Source organism: Bacillus rossius, chromosome 1 (assembly GCF_032445375.1).
Source record: "Bacillus rossius redtenbacheri isolate Brsri chromosome 1, Brsri_v3, whole genome shotgun sequence".
Classification (NCBI taxonomy): Eukaryota; Metazoa; Arthropoda; class Insecta; order Phasmatodea; family Bacillidae; genus Bacillus; species Bacillus rossius.
The window spans coordinates 330,249,097-330,265,149 of record NC_086330.1 but is presented as its reverse complement, the minus strand read 5'-3'; the positions used below and the strand labels follow the sequence as shown (position 1 = coordinate 330,265,149).

The following is a 16,053-nucleotide window of genomic DNA, read 5'->3' as shown; positions in this document are numbered from 1 at the left end:
TGAAATGAAGCAAAACCCAACAAAAATAGAACAATAATTTGTAAGTTAAAGTAAAAATGGCAACAACAAAAATTAATCAGAAAATATGTGTCTTAATATTTAGCAAAAATGAAAGAACTTACTATGTAATCAGAATTATGAGGTGGTGGTAAACACCTCGATATTAAACAAATATTCTGCTAAATAATGACGAAAGCACAGACGAATAAAGAAAGTTCTCAAGAGACAGCAGTTGAGACGTTTCGAGAACTTAGATCAATCCCAGTCATCAGACAACGCTTTTAACATATGACAGCACTTGATATTGGCTTGGTTTCCTGTGTATGTATATTTGTGTTTGAGTGTTCATCTTTTGTTCGCCCGTTGTTCAGGTAATCTATATGAAATACAGTGAAAACTAGCTAGCGCGTGTGTCTAACATATCGCAGTGTTTTAAAGCAATCTTCTCCATAGCGAGAATCATTCAAAGAGCTTACTTTTTTCTGTCCGACTCCCGCCAGCTTCTATAAGAGCATCCCACTCTTAGATTGCAGTGTGGAAGTAAATGGGCGCATTCTCTCTCTCTCTCTAACACACGCCGATTGCCGTTAGCATTGTCCTTGTTTCTTCGTGCGTTGTTGCCAAATATCAAACGAAATTTAAAATTTTAATTTTCGGACCAAGCTTTTTTAATATTGTATAGAATCAAAATACGCATCAGGCAATGCTTATTTTAAATAATTAACAATATTTTAAGTGTCCGAAAAAATTAAAAAACATAACTTATTCGCTGCGAACAGTTTTGAAGTATTCCGATATGTTTCACATCAAAAAAAGAAAACCTATTTGTGTATTTCATTCAGATTTTTTTTATTAGTAAATTAATGCCTTAGGACGCCACCGAACAAATGTTAAGACAAAAACTGTACAGGTTTCACTTAAATAATTTTTTTAATATATTGAAATGCATTTTCTCACAAACTGACACATGAAAAAGTTGACCCGCGGAAAAAAAAATTTCTATTAAAGATAGATGGGGGACGAAAGCGAGAAAAATGTTCACAATGAATTAAATTAGTTTTTAAAAGCAGCCCCATCTCAATTGCTTCTACAGTTTCCGTGGAAATAGCTGTTAAAGATGTGTCTTATCAGTACAAGAGCGCGCGCTGCCGTCGTAAGAGGAAACAGGGTCGTGTGTTTAGATAAGTGGGGTTCTGTCCTACAAGCAATTTCAAATACATGGCTTCCTTAGTCAACAAAAAATATTATAATCGGTTCTTGAACATAATATGTAAAATGTATGAAAGAAATACGAAGGAATTCAATAGCGATCATGGTACAAAATTTTGAATTATTTTTCTATCCTGCTCAACACCAAGCATCTTATCAAACATTGTTTTAGACAAAGTTTTGGAAAATAATTATGATATTATTACAAACAATTTAAACAGATTTGATAAGGTGTCTACTAAGGCAGTTACGTTTTTTGTCCGGTGAAAATTTTTTTCGAACCCATGCAGTTATGGCTGGTCGTATCAAAAATGTATTTAGAAAACATTTTTCGGCATTAGGTAATCCGAGTTATCATACGTTAAAACGGATTCGACATTATTCATATTATGGGAGTTGTTGCGATTTTTCTGTTTTTCAAAAAATCTTCCCCATTTCGAACCAATTGTTCGGATTTTTCCCATAAATTACTCGACCGAGAATTTCCATTACCGTATTTTATTTATCATTTTGGACATGACTTGTCCAAAAATACGGCATTTATCGGGCCCATGAAAATGTGATAAATATATATAATTATATATATATGGGATTTTTAGAACAGAAAAGAAAACTATAAGAAATTTTCGTCTACAATAGGTAGTTTTTATTTGAAATTTACATAAAAGTGGCATTATTACAAATTTATATGTGTAATAGTATAAAATATTATAGATTACGATATTATTTCTTAAAATGCTTCTTGTTCGATCCAAATTACAAAGACACTGATCTCCTGAAATTCGTAATGTGTTAGAGATTTGGCAACAGCGCGCGCCATAAGCCGTGTACTGCAATCTAAGAGTGGGACGGGCTATAGTGCGGCCAATAAGGTGGTCGCTTCTGGCTCGCCAGTGCAGAAAATGCCTCATGAATCAGTCAATGAAATCAATTTTGAAAATTTAAAAAAAAAAAGTTCAGTTAAACCTTGTCCATTCGGACTAACTGGGACCAAAGATAACCAATCAGGAAAATCGAAAATCGTGATAATGCGGGTAATAAGCAGAACAAAATCCTTAAATAAGCATACTTACTATTTCTTGCGTTAAAAAGAAATACGTTTTGTAGCAAATATAAATAGTATATAGCACTATATTATGTACAAGATATTTAAAAAATATATTAAAAATAACTTTTCATGTCATTTCTTACCAAAGAATTGGTCTACTTTCTTCTGTTTCAAACATGTGTATCGTTTGAATGAAACACGATCACGCAAACGCTTTATCATTAATATTTCACCCGGAGCGGTGTCTGGCTGACGCCCCAAGTGCGCCATGGTTTGGTGCGCTCTATTAATCACAACAACAAGCAATTTATTACCCCAATTCTACCATCTGTGCATGAACTTTACATTGAAACACATAAAAAAAGAATATTTACGTGACCATTAAATTAAATGTCTAAAAATCTGATGCGATCAAAGAGGGTCGCATAAATTAGGTTTTACTGTAATTTAATTTCGTTTTTCCTTCATTAATTTGGTAAACATTTTTATCATATATATATTAATTACTCGTGGCTACTGTATCATGTACATTAACCAAAAATAAATAAATCTATTAATAACAAATTATTACGACTTTGACATGTGTGTAAAATCTACAGTTGGAGAGCCACTCTTGTTGTTGGTTAGCAGAACAAACCGTAGCTGTGTAAAGGCTGATAATAGAAGTTTGTTTAAAATGTCTTGAAAAGAACTCAATAGGAAGAATCGTAAACAATAAACAATTAAGTGATTCTTACATCCATGATCAAAACAACGTTTGGTTGTGAATGCTAATCAAGCCGCTCTTGTATTGTTCTGTAGCCGTGGCGTTACTTCACGTTTCTTTCCTGTTCTTCCTGTTCCATTCTTGGCTGTTGTGAATCAGCAAGACGAACTAAAAATGACAAACTCACAGTCCATTACATTTTATTTTTTGTAAATGAAACCAATATACATGTAAAATTACAATTATTTGTACAATGACAAACTCACAGTCCATTACATTTTATTTTTTGTAAATGAAACCAATATACATGTAAAATTACAATTATTTGTACATTTAAATGAAAAAATACAAAATATTATTTTAATTAATACTGGGTTTGGATTTATGACCGGCCATTTATTCTCTGTGTGGTCCCAGTACCTCAAATAATAAAAGTTATTTGTAAACCGTTCCCTGAATATGTTTATAGTATTAACTGACAACTTAATAAACACTATACACCAAAATAAAGTCAAAATTTTATTATTCTGTAATCATTTTCATGGTTTGAAAAATTATTCTTGAATGAATCATCAATTAATATATAGAATTATGCGCCAATTTTCGTAAGCCCTACTTAGTATTATCTCGAAAAAAGTAGTTCATATATGAAAAAATAAAAATAAAGCCATGTTTTGTACAAAGTTAGAATATATTTCTTGTAGTATTATAAACTGTTTATTGGTTTCCAAAGGAATATTTTGTAAAAGTACAGAAAAACTTTTCCCCATGTGTATGTATATCTCAGGAAACTCGATTGGTGGTTGCCATAGTTTGTTATTGTTAACTTGTTTGAGTAAAATAACCTCTCTCTTTGTTTTAGGAGACGGACATAATAATTGCACCGTTGACCATGACGTCGGAAAGAGAGGAAGTCATCGACTTCGTGGCGCCGTACTTCGACCAATCCGGCATCTCCATAGGCGAGTGGTTTTGTCTCGTGATTGGCTAGCGTTTTTCTTCGCAGTACAGTCTCCACAGTATTATAGTCCTGGTGCTCAAAAATGTTTCATTTTGTTGTCCCCAAACTTAAAATGAATAATTTAACACTTCCACAGCTCACGGAACATTCATTCGAATTTGTATTTGATGGTATAGTTGATCGCTAGTGATTTTAAAAAGGTTTTATGGACATACGTTTTTGCTGATTTTCATTGTATGTCACAGAGAAACCACAATAATGTAAAAAAATATATGAATATACAAATTAACCGAAAAACAGGCTGAATTCCGGTGGATGTGAATTCACAGACACACAGAAAATCCCTTGGAATTAATAAGCAGGAAAAAAAATTACGGCCCAGACGAATACAGTGGGATAACAATAACGAATCATTTGTAACAAGAACAGAAAATACAGACAAACAACAACCTTGGACAACACAGCTATTAACCAACGAACCCAAATTGTGATACAAAACAGATAAAATTGGCAACATAACCACAGAACAGACAAACACAGGAGGCTTCCTACGTCAAAGCAGTTGCGACGTTTCGGTAACTGACATCAGTTCCCGTCATTAGGCACATCAGATTTTCCAGTGTCTACTATCAGTCTGTTAGTGCCTGATGACGGTAACAGATGTTAGTTCCCGAAACGTCGCAACTGTTTTGTCGTAGGAAGCCTACTGTGTTCACCTGCGCTGAGATAAATGTTTCCGAAAATCCTTTCACGAAATTCTCTGTGTTGTCTATGCATTCACACATTTGACATCGGCTGATTTAGGATTATGTTTCGGTGTGTTCGTGTATTCATATTTAATGTCCATTCTTCCAGTTTCTCTATGACATACAGTGAATATCATTAATGGTTTATTTGGCATGTCTACGCAATTTTTTAATAGTCATATGTCAGATCCCAATTTTCTGGAATCCGAATCTCAAATTCGAATCCCAAAGAGTTAAGGTCAAAAAGAAAATATTGTTCAATAAATTAAATATATATATAATTAGGTTGTTGAAACATTCTACCCTTAAAATGGATGTTTTACAAATTAAGTTTCCAAAATCAATACATATTGTAATTGTATTAATATAATTACAGGGGAATATTAACATGATATGTATGGAGAAAAAGGTTAACCTCGTAAACTTAACGGGTTATCAGTGTTGAAAATCTTTTTAATTTACTTTATATCCTCTAATGTTTTCCTTTGAATCTTTTTCCTCGAATACCAAATCTTTCACATACTGAGGACTTGGCATTTGAGGTTTCGATGGGCCCATTCCTAGTTTTAAATTAATATTCACCATTGCAAGAATAATTCATTGAACGTGATTCGCTCTTGAGTTGCTTGGCTTCCGCGTTGTGGCCGCGTCAGAGACGAAAATATATCACCGACGTTTCGGTCAATGTTGCAGTCGCCATCATCAGGGTCATTAACTGTCGATCAGACGTTCACACAAAGCGCAGATTTATTTTATTGTTTTATGGATTAGCACTTAATATGCAGTTTGCTTGCACTTTTAAGTCTTGCCTCATTTTGTGATGATTAGAAATGTTAAACATTTCAATATATTCTGTGTTTAGACAAATTTGAACCGCTGGTTGCTGAAAATGTCCTAACAATGCTGAATGAATCCAAGAGATAAAAATTATATATTCTACAAATTAATTTCAATATAAGGTAGGTTGCCCTTAAACTGGTTGAGGGTGAAAAGATGGGCATACAAATGTATAAATGGTACTGTGATTTTTCAAGGCATATATCACTAAGTTTCAAACAATTTGATAAATTAACTAAAATTTTCAAAAAAATTTGGTTAGGTACTGGAAAAAATGCCTTGTTGTGATTAGGATGAGCTTATGCTGTATTGAATTTATCACGTAATTACATATTGGTACAACTAAATAAAGTTATCAACAAAGTTTTATAATATCATCGGTTTATCACTGAGTATTTACAAAAAGAGTACATTTAAGTTATAAGACAACTTTGAGCACATTTATATCGATCAATCACCGTGTGCATTAAAGTACACGTACAATAAACAAATTTGTTTCTAGAAGGTGGGAGCGGGGAGGAGAAGGGAAATCAACAACATTACTTTAGCACACACAGTCAATGTGGCCGTATGACAAGAACTAATCTCGGCACAAACTTTAAGGGACAGAAACTGCAACTAGGAGTCGGATGATGCAACACGCAGAAATCAAACAACTCCAGAAGAAGGCCGCGAAAGCCTGCGATCCAGGGACGTCAGAACGTTTTCATGAGTTTGGGGGGGGGGGGGGGGGGAGAGGGCGAAAAGTTGTATTACACTTACCTCAGTCCTAGAGCGGGGGGTCCGGAAGCCCTCCCTCGGAAAATTTTTGGAATTTTAGATGCAAAATTGTGCTATTTAATGAGTTACCGAACCCAAAATATTAAATATGCCATTCCAAGGATTTGATGACGTAGTATGTATTAAATACTACTCCGACAGTAGGTGTAGTACAATTTAAATAAAATACCATCTAGGAATTTTCAATCATTTTACAGTATATTGACAATCATAAATTTGATTTTCTAATCAATGTGATCACCAGGAGGGGGGCGAAATGCTACTCTCGCCCCCCCATGCATAAAAGCACGGGGGCGACTCGCCCCTGCTGCCCCCCCTGTTCCGACGTCCCTGCTGCGATCTTCATTGGTGATTCGCTGCTGATTGTTGTCCTGATTGCAGTGATAAGGAAGCCGGTCCGGAAGACGTCCTTGTTCAAGTTCATGACGGTGCTGAGGCTGGAGGTGTGGCTGAGCATCGTGGGCGCTCTGACAGTCACCGGGGTCATGATCTGGTTCCTGGACAAGTACTCGCCCTACAGCGCGCAGAACAACAAGGCCATGTACCCCTACCCATGCAGGTAACCTCTCGTGTCTAACGCGAGGGGCACAAGGGATGAAATGGAAAACAGAGGTGTGCAATGTGTTAGACATTTATTCATCCAGAAACACATACCCTTAATGACATACAGATTCACATACAGAGCATACGTAACACACTGTCATTTGTTTTCTAGCATGAATTTCCGACAGGAATATGAATGTCTTTAATCTCGGGTTAAGGGTCACTTCGGCTGAGGACTCGACACCGCTTAAAACACGTAAAATATTTGTTACGATCATTAAAAAATTAAATTAAAATCGTCATGGGAAAAACTACTTGGTTCGTAAATGGATAGCCCAATTAAAGATTTTACTACACAGTGTACTATTACTGGAAATGTTACTACTGGTGTGATACTTCGTTACAACTCCACGTTGTGGTAAACAAATTTCTCTATGTACTGATTGATAATTTTTTGTATTTAGATATATTGTTATTATAATTATAGTTGGGCGCCGTTTTTCTTCTGTTCTGTCAGTACAGATTTACTTATAGTGTAGTGCTGTAATCGTATCAGTACCACCAGTGGATACCATCCAGAAGATTGATACAGCTGACATAAATTGCTAATAAATACAAATAAAACTGAGATAATTTGAGAATATAATAAAATATGTTAATGGTGCGGAAAAGGTTGGGGGAAAAAAAATATATATACTGTAGTAATAAGATCTGATGGTTTCGGGCACAGGACACAAAACACATTTAATATAATGATAACACTATTCTTACACATGCATATACGCTTGCAATGACTTAAGAACTAATGTATACACAAGAACACAGGCGTTGATGTAGTTTGCTTTAGATTGACAAAAATTAAAATAAAAAATATATGATTGTTATTTAGTGTGATTAAGACAGACCTGGTGATGTGTAACTGGATCAAATTGACAGGAGATACGGTGCGATAGATCATTAAAAAAGTTATTTAAGTTCGTTCAGAATTAAAATAGGTCCAGAAAAGATTAACTCAGCTTTAAATATTTCTTAATTTAGCTTTATGCAGTTGTATCACAATTAATTATTATAATGTACCACGGCTAGTTAGTTCAGGGTTCACGATGATTACTTGACAAACAGACCTCTGGTATATTATTTCAACTTACGATGTCCTCGAAATGTTAATTTAAAAATACTATAACTGATTTAATTACAATTATCTTCGATATATAGCACAGCTAGTAATGCAAAGCAAAGTTACCACGAAGTTACTAAATTGGTAAGTGGCATTACTAAGAGAAGCGTGGCTTTAATGGCTATGGCTTAGGCTTCCATCGAAATATTGAAATAATTACGTACAACATAGTCACTTCTCGCCACATTTACTCACGGCACGCCTTGGTATAGTGTAGATTCTGATGCACAATATATTATCACAACACTTAATAAATATTTTATATAATATCAAAATTTTTACACGGCGGCGTCGGGCTTACGATGTAAGCCTCCGACATTTATTTTTCTATATTCTAATACTTCCTCCCTGTTGAACAAAAGTCTTATTGTTAACTTAAAATCTGGTTGCTGATTGGCTGCTGTAAGACCATATCCGGCGGCCTTCGTACACTAGTAAGCAGCAAGATACAGGTAAGTAATATTAATTAATAAACTTACAATAAATGACAGTTAAATAACAAAATAACATAAAATAATTTAAAATAAATTCAGTCCAAACTTATGTGACGTAAACGCCGTAATGTCTATTGTTGATGTAATATAAATAAGAGTTTAGATTGTTCGTGGCTGGATCTCGTAGAAATATAATTAACAATATAAAATTAACTCTTACATTTCCATACTAATATCTTAACATTCAACATTTCATTTCACAATAATAAATAAACAAAATCTGAACGAAAACCATGTTATCGTACAACAGTTTTATTGATTGCCAATATTTAGATCACTAACAAATAATCTTCTAAAAATGCCCAATAATAAATTACACTTAAAAATGTTAATTCCCCAGTCACTCGGTTCTTACACACCGCACGCCTCGCTGAGCCGCACCTCTGGCGCAACTCTCGTCGCAGCACCCCTCGTAGATCTCCGTCGCGGGACTAATTTGGTTTTGCAGCCATTCATCGCAAAATGCCTAAGCAAAAACCGGTTACGCTGGAGAAAAGAAAGAAAAAAAGCGAAATCGCCCGAGAAGAGGCAATTAAAAATGTAGAGAAGTGTCGTAGGTATCGAATGAGGCAAAACGTAGCCGAGAGAAATGAGCCAGTGGGATAAAACGAGCCCCCAAACGAGGCTCGAAATTCGGACGTGGATATGTTCTTTGATGATTCTGATGTTGATATGGAGTCAGCTGAACCGGTGATTGTGAACGATGGGCCGAGTTTGTAGCAGTTTGGTGTCGCAAATTTTCTGGCGTTGCCGCCGACCGTAAAGTAAGTCGTTCATCGAATTCAAGTCATAAAATAAAGCAACATAAATTTTGTTAAATTATTTTATTTATTTCATACACAAAATTCTCGTTCAGAGCGACGAAAATTCATGAAACAAACCCCTGGTGCCTACCAAGAATTTTTTTGTAAATGGAACAGAAATATTCGTGTAAATTTACATGTATTTGAAAATTGGTAAGTATACGTGAGAAAAACTGTATCACTGCAATATAGCGTTAGCAGTATTACTGGGTTCGGATTTTCACCCGGGCATTTATCATCTGCGTTTCTCAAGAATATGCACATGTTTTTTTTGCTAATGACTTGTAAGGCGTCTCTACTGAGTAACCTATGGTTCGATGCTTTTTTGGTAGATAGGCCTTCATTGGCCCAGAATCCTATAGATAGACTGCGAGCCAATAGCAGAATAAGCATAGTGGAAGACTCATTTGAATTTCAGCCTATCGCGAAAGGAATCCGTGTTTTTTTCGGTCTCTAGCTATGTAATATTTTTTAAATAAATTTCAATTTCTCACCCTGCATCAAATTATTAGACATTTCGACTGCACATTTTTGCACCAATCATAAAAAAAAACAACCCACTATTGATAACAATTCAAAATAAAATCAAACACGCTGAACTTTTCGGGGAAAAATAATCTTTGCACGACTTACGTAACTTAGACTAATCACACTGAAAAATAAAATATTAACTTAACAAGTTATTTGCTTTAACTAGCCATATTTTAAAATAACTTGCTAAGTTGACAAAGTTCTTTTACTTACAGTATTACTAGTCCAATTTACCTAGTTATATTTGTTTGCCCTATAAGTCTTCCAAATATATATATTTTTTACCTACAAGTATAAAAGGTTTTATTTTATTTTGAATTTTTCAATAGTAGGATTATTAATGATTGCGTGTAGCGTTTTTTTTGTCACAGCATCTAATAAATTGGTGCAGGGAGGCGATTAAAAACTTAAAAAAAAAAAAAACCTATAACTCGAAAACTATGGCATTTATTGAATTTTGGTTTGTTTGGTTCGGAACAGTAATTTACTGGCCTGTTAACAGTTTTCGGCCTGACTCTGAACGAGGGGTCACCCTCTGTGTGTGTATGTATGTATTTAGAGACAGGGCCGGCGCGTCCATACAGGCGAACTAGGCAACCGCATAGGGCGCCAAGTAGCTGGGGGCGGCGCAGCACGACACATAACAGCTGATATAACGATTATTGAAACTAGATGAAAATGGATTTTTGTAACAGTTTGGAATGTTTATATTGATATAAGTAATTATTTAAAGTTTACGGTGACTTGTTTATGATTTGTAATAAGTAAAAAGTATAAAAAAACACAAGCCTGCTTACATTTGATTGTTGACAAAATCTTAGGTTTACGTGATGTATTTTGAGGCAAGGAAATATTTTTTTGGAGTGCCCGGGGGGGGGGGGGAGAGGGCATTAAGGTTTTTCGCCTAGGGCGCCAATTTACCTTGCACCGGCCCTGTTTAGAGATAGAGAGAGAGGGTGGATGGCGTGTGTCTGCCGCAGGGAGTTCACTCTGAAGGAGAGCTTCTGGTTCGCGCTGACGTCGTTCACGCCGCAGGGCGGGGGAGAGGCGCCCAAGGCCTTGTCCGCCAGGACGCTGGTCGCCGCCTACTGGCTGTTCGTGGTGCTCATGCTGGCCACCTTCACCGCCAACCTCGCCGCCTTCCTCACCGTCGAGCGCATGAAGGTGACGCCGCTGCTTTCGTGTCGCGGAGTTGCACGAGCGGAGATGTCACCGATGTTTTGGTTAGCGCGGCACTCTGCACTCACTTTATTGTACGTACGATAACTATGGGACGCGTACCGGAATCATCGTACACACCTGGGCGAAATTACGGTACGAGCAAATAAATATATATATATATATATATATATATATACGGGACGAAATTATCGTACGTATTATTTATACCGGGGCGAAATTATGGTACGTTCTCCATCCCAAACACACCTCCTCTCCACCCCTCGCTCAGATTCTAACAGCATGTCGTATGACGTCATGGCCACCATTTTAATTCCAGTGTTTGCTACCACCATCGCTAGGGTCAACTGCAGGCGTCGGCCATCTTGGATAGCTTCACAGATAATTCTATGTTCCGCTTCTACCATGGAGATGCAGAGTGACCGAAACGTCGGTGAAATGTTAGCTTCCGTTGCGGCTGAAACCCAGAAGGGAAGCAACTCCAGACGGTGGCAGCAAGATCCTGCGATCCTTGTTTCTTTCATATTATGTTTTTTCTTCTTTCCTTTAACATTCTCAAAGTTGGTAGTATTTTAGACCATGAGTTCTCAAACTTTTTGAAGTCGGGACGCATTTAAAATCCTACATAAAATTGTAGACGTGCCATATACAATTATTTGTGAAATGTTATATAGGGCGGTATTCCAAGATATTCGAGTAAGGTAGCAAAAAAGCTCTACCTTGTGAGCTCTGCGCATGCGCGGAATTTGGACAACAGTACCGCAACGGATAGGACACCTTAATATCTGTTGCATAAAAGAAAAGGGGGACTGGCCCTGTATCATATCCAACACCCAAACTCTTATTTTTGTGCCTAGGAACCCCGGGGCCGTAGTAATTAAGTCAAATATAACAGGGGAAAATTATTGCTATAAATATTAAAAGAAAACATACCTTAAGTTTACTAAAGTTTTTTTTTTTTTTTTTTTTTTTATAAACAGTGAAAAGTGACTACAATCTCGTCCAGAAATAAATGGCTGTTCGAAAATGAACTGCAGATTCTTTCGAATAAAACATAATAATGATGTTTTAACAAAAAAGAGTGTTATATCCTTAACTAAATGGTGTGACAGAGTAACTATAATAATTTTAATTGTCTGATACATATTTGTCTGGAATACGACAGGGTGCACGCGGAAATATTTGGGCACACCAGTGCGTCCTGACGCACACGTTGAGTACCACTGATTTTAAAAGTTAAGTTTTGAAAAATGTGTGTGTTTTTTTTTCTCCTGAAAGAACGACGTACATACTAAAAATGACAAATTTAACCACAAGCGCCACATACAAATGGTTAATTCAAAACAGTGTACCACACTATTACTTGTTCTAGTTCATGTTAGAGTTAAAATATAAAATTTCTCTTTAATTTTTATAAACCTTTAAATAAATACTTATTAAATTGATATAAATTTCAATCAACAATCAACTATAGTTATAATATGAATTCATTTAAAATCACGTGCAGCGAGAATATTTAATTTAAGAAAATAAATTATTGAGAATGTTACTTTCTGTTGTATGGTTTTGTATTGTTTTGTTTTGACTGATTTTGTAAACGCTTGAGTTACGTTTTTTTTTTCCTTTCATTTTAGTGAAACTTCTTTGGACGCGATGAAAGTAAAATTTCAATGCCGAATAAGCAACGTTTTCGTGAAACATTATTATTAAACGTTTCTGACGCGAAAAGGACAAGAATAGGTACTTGGCCAAAGAGATATAAAGAGACCATTATGCTATATCCGTTGCTGGGCTCGATTCCGTTCTCCTCGTGCTATGACTCGTCTCCAGTCCCCCCACCAAAAAAAAAAATAGAACCGAAAGAGATAGATGAACGAAAGAACAAGTCAGAGCGTCATAAAATATATATAGGTATCATATACAGTCAGCTGTGAATGCCTTAAATTTTGTTTTATACCAAAGCGCTCGCGTTCCTCCTTGTTCAACCAGCAGCGTAGAGAGCGCTGTTGAGACAGTCCCTGCATTTCCCGCATAGATAGCGTTACCTGTTTTTAATTTCATATTTAGTTCAGACATTTGGCATGTTCCAAATGGTAGAATTGTTTGAAGAAACGGCAACACGCACAGTTCTTCTTTATGGCGTATTTAAACAGTGAGTAACATTTATTGTTAATTAATAATTATTGATTGATCAATAATTGTTGATATTCTGAGTAGATATTTTGAAATGAGTAACAATTTTTGTGAATGTTGTTTAATTTATTTTTATTTTAATAAAATTTCTAATAAATACAAACCATTTGTATTCTTAAATACTTAAGATGTATCTACGAGTCGAGGTTTTTCTATCACGTGTACTGAGTTACACGCGCACTTTTTATTTTTCGTAACTTGCGTAATATGCAAACGGGTATTTTTTAAAACTTCGCTATTCAACTGTTTGCGTATCACCTTTCTTCGTCGTCATATTCGTCGCGTGGTGTGTTCCCGTTGCAGTCTCCCGTGGCCTCCTTGGAACAGCTCGCCAAGCAGTCGAGGATCAACTACACCGTGGTCAAGGACTCCGACACGCACGAGTACTTCAAGAACATGAAGAACGCCGAGGACGTCCTTTACAAGTGAGCACTTCGGTATTTATTTTGAAAAAAAAAAGGAACCAAAATTGCCATGTCAAAGTACATATATACGTCAATTTACACATTCGCAGTAATACCGGGCTTCGTATTATACCTTCAATTGTTAAAGTTATTTGTAAACTGTACTCTGAATATTTTTACAGTTTTCAGGGGGATTAGGCCTCTCCATCCTGCAATTTTCAAATATTATGTTACCACTCGTACTAAAACTTCCGTGCTAATATTTTTGGTTAGGCATGGCATAGGACTTTGCTTTGACCTAATCCTATGCCATGTCATAGGACATGCCTCTGCCATGAAGCCATCATTTGCGAACTGGTGTGATTATCATGACATTTGTGAAAAAATAAGTTATTTCCTCGCGGTGCTTAAAAACGAGAGCCTGTTAGTAAATTCGTGGTTTAAACAAGGCATAGAAGGTCTGAAAGATATGATTTATAACTTGACATTCCCAAAAAAGTGGGATAAATATATAAAAAATTATAACTATAGCAAAAATATGGAATAAACTATGATGGCGGGCACTAATAACATTTAACAGCACACATCAATAAGCATTATAAAACAAAATAAATTTCAGTTATTGAATATTCGATTATCTTTTCTGTGGTTCAAAAAATCATGCTTGAATAGAACATCAAATACAATATAAAACTTTGCGCCAATTTTCGTAAACAATACTCATTATTATCTCGAAAAACGTATTTCATACATGCAAAAATAACCATAGCCATGTTATGTATAAATTTACAATATCTTTATTATAGTACTAGCTGACCCGACAGACGTTGTCCTGTCATTCAATTCAAACTGAAATACTATACTAATAATAATTATTTCTATAGTTGTATATTTTGATATTGCATATGTTTGTAAATTTTATTATCTCTATAACATAATGTTTATTGTAATGCTTGTTGATACACAATATTGTTAGTTTTATTTCCTGGCGCGTAAAAAATAACGCTGATGGTTTTCCGACACGGGAACAGGCGACATACAGTTGGCCATGTGAAAAAATGTATTTTCAATATTAATGCCACAAACACTTAACGGCTGCCCTTGCGATTTATTTATTGACATTGCAAATGCAAGCCGCACTGGAAATTGTAACCGTTTAAAGTCGAATGGCATGTCGTTCGGAATCATAGGGATGCGTGGAATCAAAACGTCTTCGCCTTTATACTTCCCTTTTAAAATTGTGGCTTCGATGACGTTGTTCATTAATTCCTTCACCGCAAGCCGGGTGCCATTACAAAGACGTGGCTGGTTTATGTTTCGTAACATTATGATTACCGATCCGATTTTTAGTTGCAGATTATGAGGTGGTAATCCGGGCAATTCCAGGGAATTTAAAAATTCCGTTGGATAGTTGACATCATCTTTGTTAGAAACGGAATCAACCGATTTGTATGTCATCAATTCGCCAGCTATCTTACTTTGAATTTGAAAATTCATTTCTTTGACATCAAGGTTTTTTGCAGCCAATATAACACGTTCACTTAACCAAACATGATTTTTGTAATTTTCAGCCATCTTTGGGAAAACCATCTCGATGAGTTCAGTCTTTGATTCAGTAAAGTGACAAAAATTTGCAGGAAATGTAATGTATCCAGACGATGTGTCAACAGGAATTTTCCCATTACCAATATCGAGCAATTGTTTGGAAAATACTTCACCAGATTCGTCATTTTGCAATACGACTCGCATATTCATAATTAATTTTAGTGTCTTGACGTATTTCCATAAAATGGACGACTTCAAACATGCATTAAGTTCGTCGGCTGACGTTGATCGAGGCATTACTGGCAATGTTTGTCGAAAATCACCTGCCAATAGAATCATCGCTTCACCAAACCGGTTTTGGTTGTTTCGTAAATCTTTCATTTTGCGGTCTAATGCCTCCAAAGAGTTTTTGTGTGCCATCGTGCATTCATCCCAAACGATTAATCTGCTTTGCTGCAACACTTTGGCCATCGCAGAATTCCTCGAAAGGTTGCAAGTTGGAGTTTCATTAACTTGCATGTTCAACGGAAATTTGAGTGCTTAATGAGCTGTTTTACCGCCTTCCAACAACGTTGCTGCGATACCTGATGATGCAAATGAAAGTGCAATACCGTTTTGCGATCGAATCTTTGCCAAAATCAATTATATCAAGAATGTTTTTCCAGTTCCACTGGGCGCATCTAAGACAAACATTCCGCCAGTTCCATTGTTCACTACTTGCATGAATGTATTGTAGGCATATTTTGCTGCTGATTTAGAAGAGTTACGTGTCTTTGAACGGTTTTTCTTAATGTTTCGCAATCGTATTGGGTTTCGCGTCTCAACTCTTTATTAAATGCGTCGTGCATTGGGCGATTCGGCTTTGTCATTCCTAATTGTAATAATCTTTTGTTGGTA

At 35.9% G+C, this 16,053-nt stretch overlaps 1 protein-coding gene across 1 annotated transcript in view; it reads left to right on the top strand.

The window, feature by feature from the left end:
• The window catches only part of LOC134528076 (ionotropic receptor 25a-like), a 90,712-nt gene that overhangs the window by 47,242 nt on the left and 27,417 nt on the right, over positions 1-16,053 (top strand). Inside the window, exons 10-13 of the mRNA XM_063361316.1 lie at positions 3,826-3,925; positions 6,669-6,846; positions 10,816-10,999; positions 13,511-13,632. Of these exons, the coding sequence (XP_063217386.1) occupies positions 3,826-3,925; positions 6,669-6,846; positions 10,816-10,999; positions 13,511-13,632 (584 nt within the window). The remainder of the gene's footprint in view (positions 1-3,825; positions 3,926-6,668; positions 6,847-10,815; positions 11,000-13,510; positions 13,633-16,053) is intronic.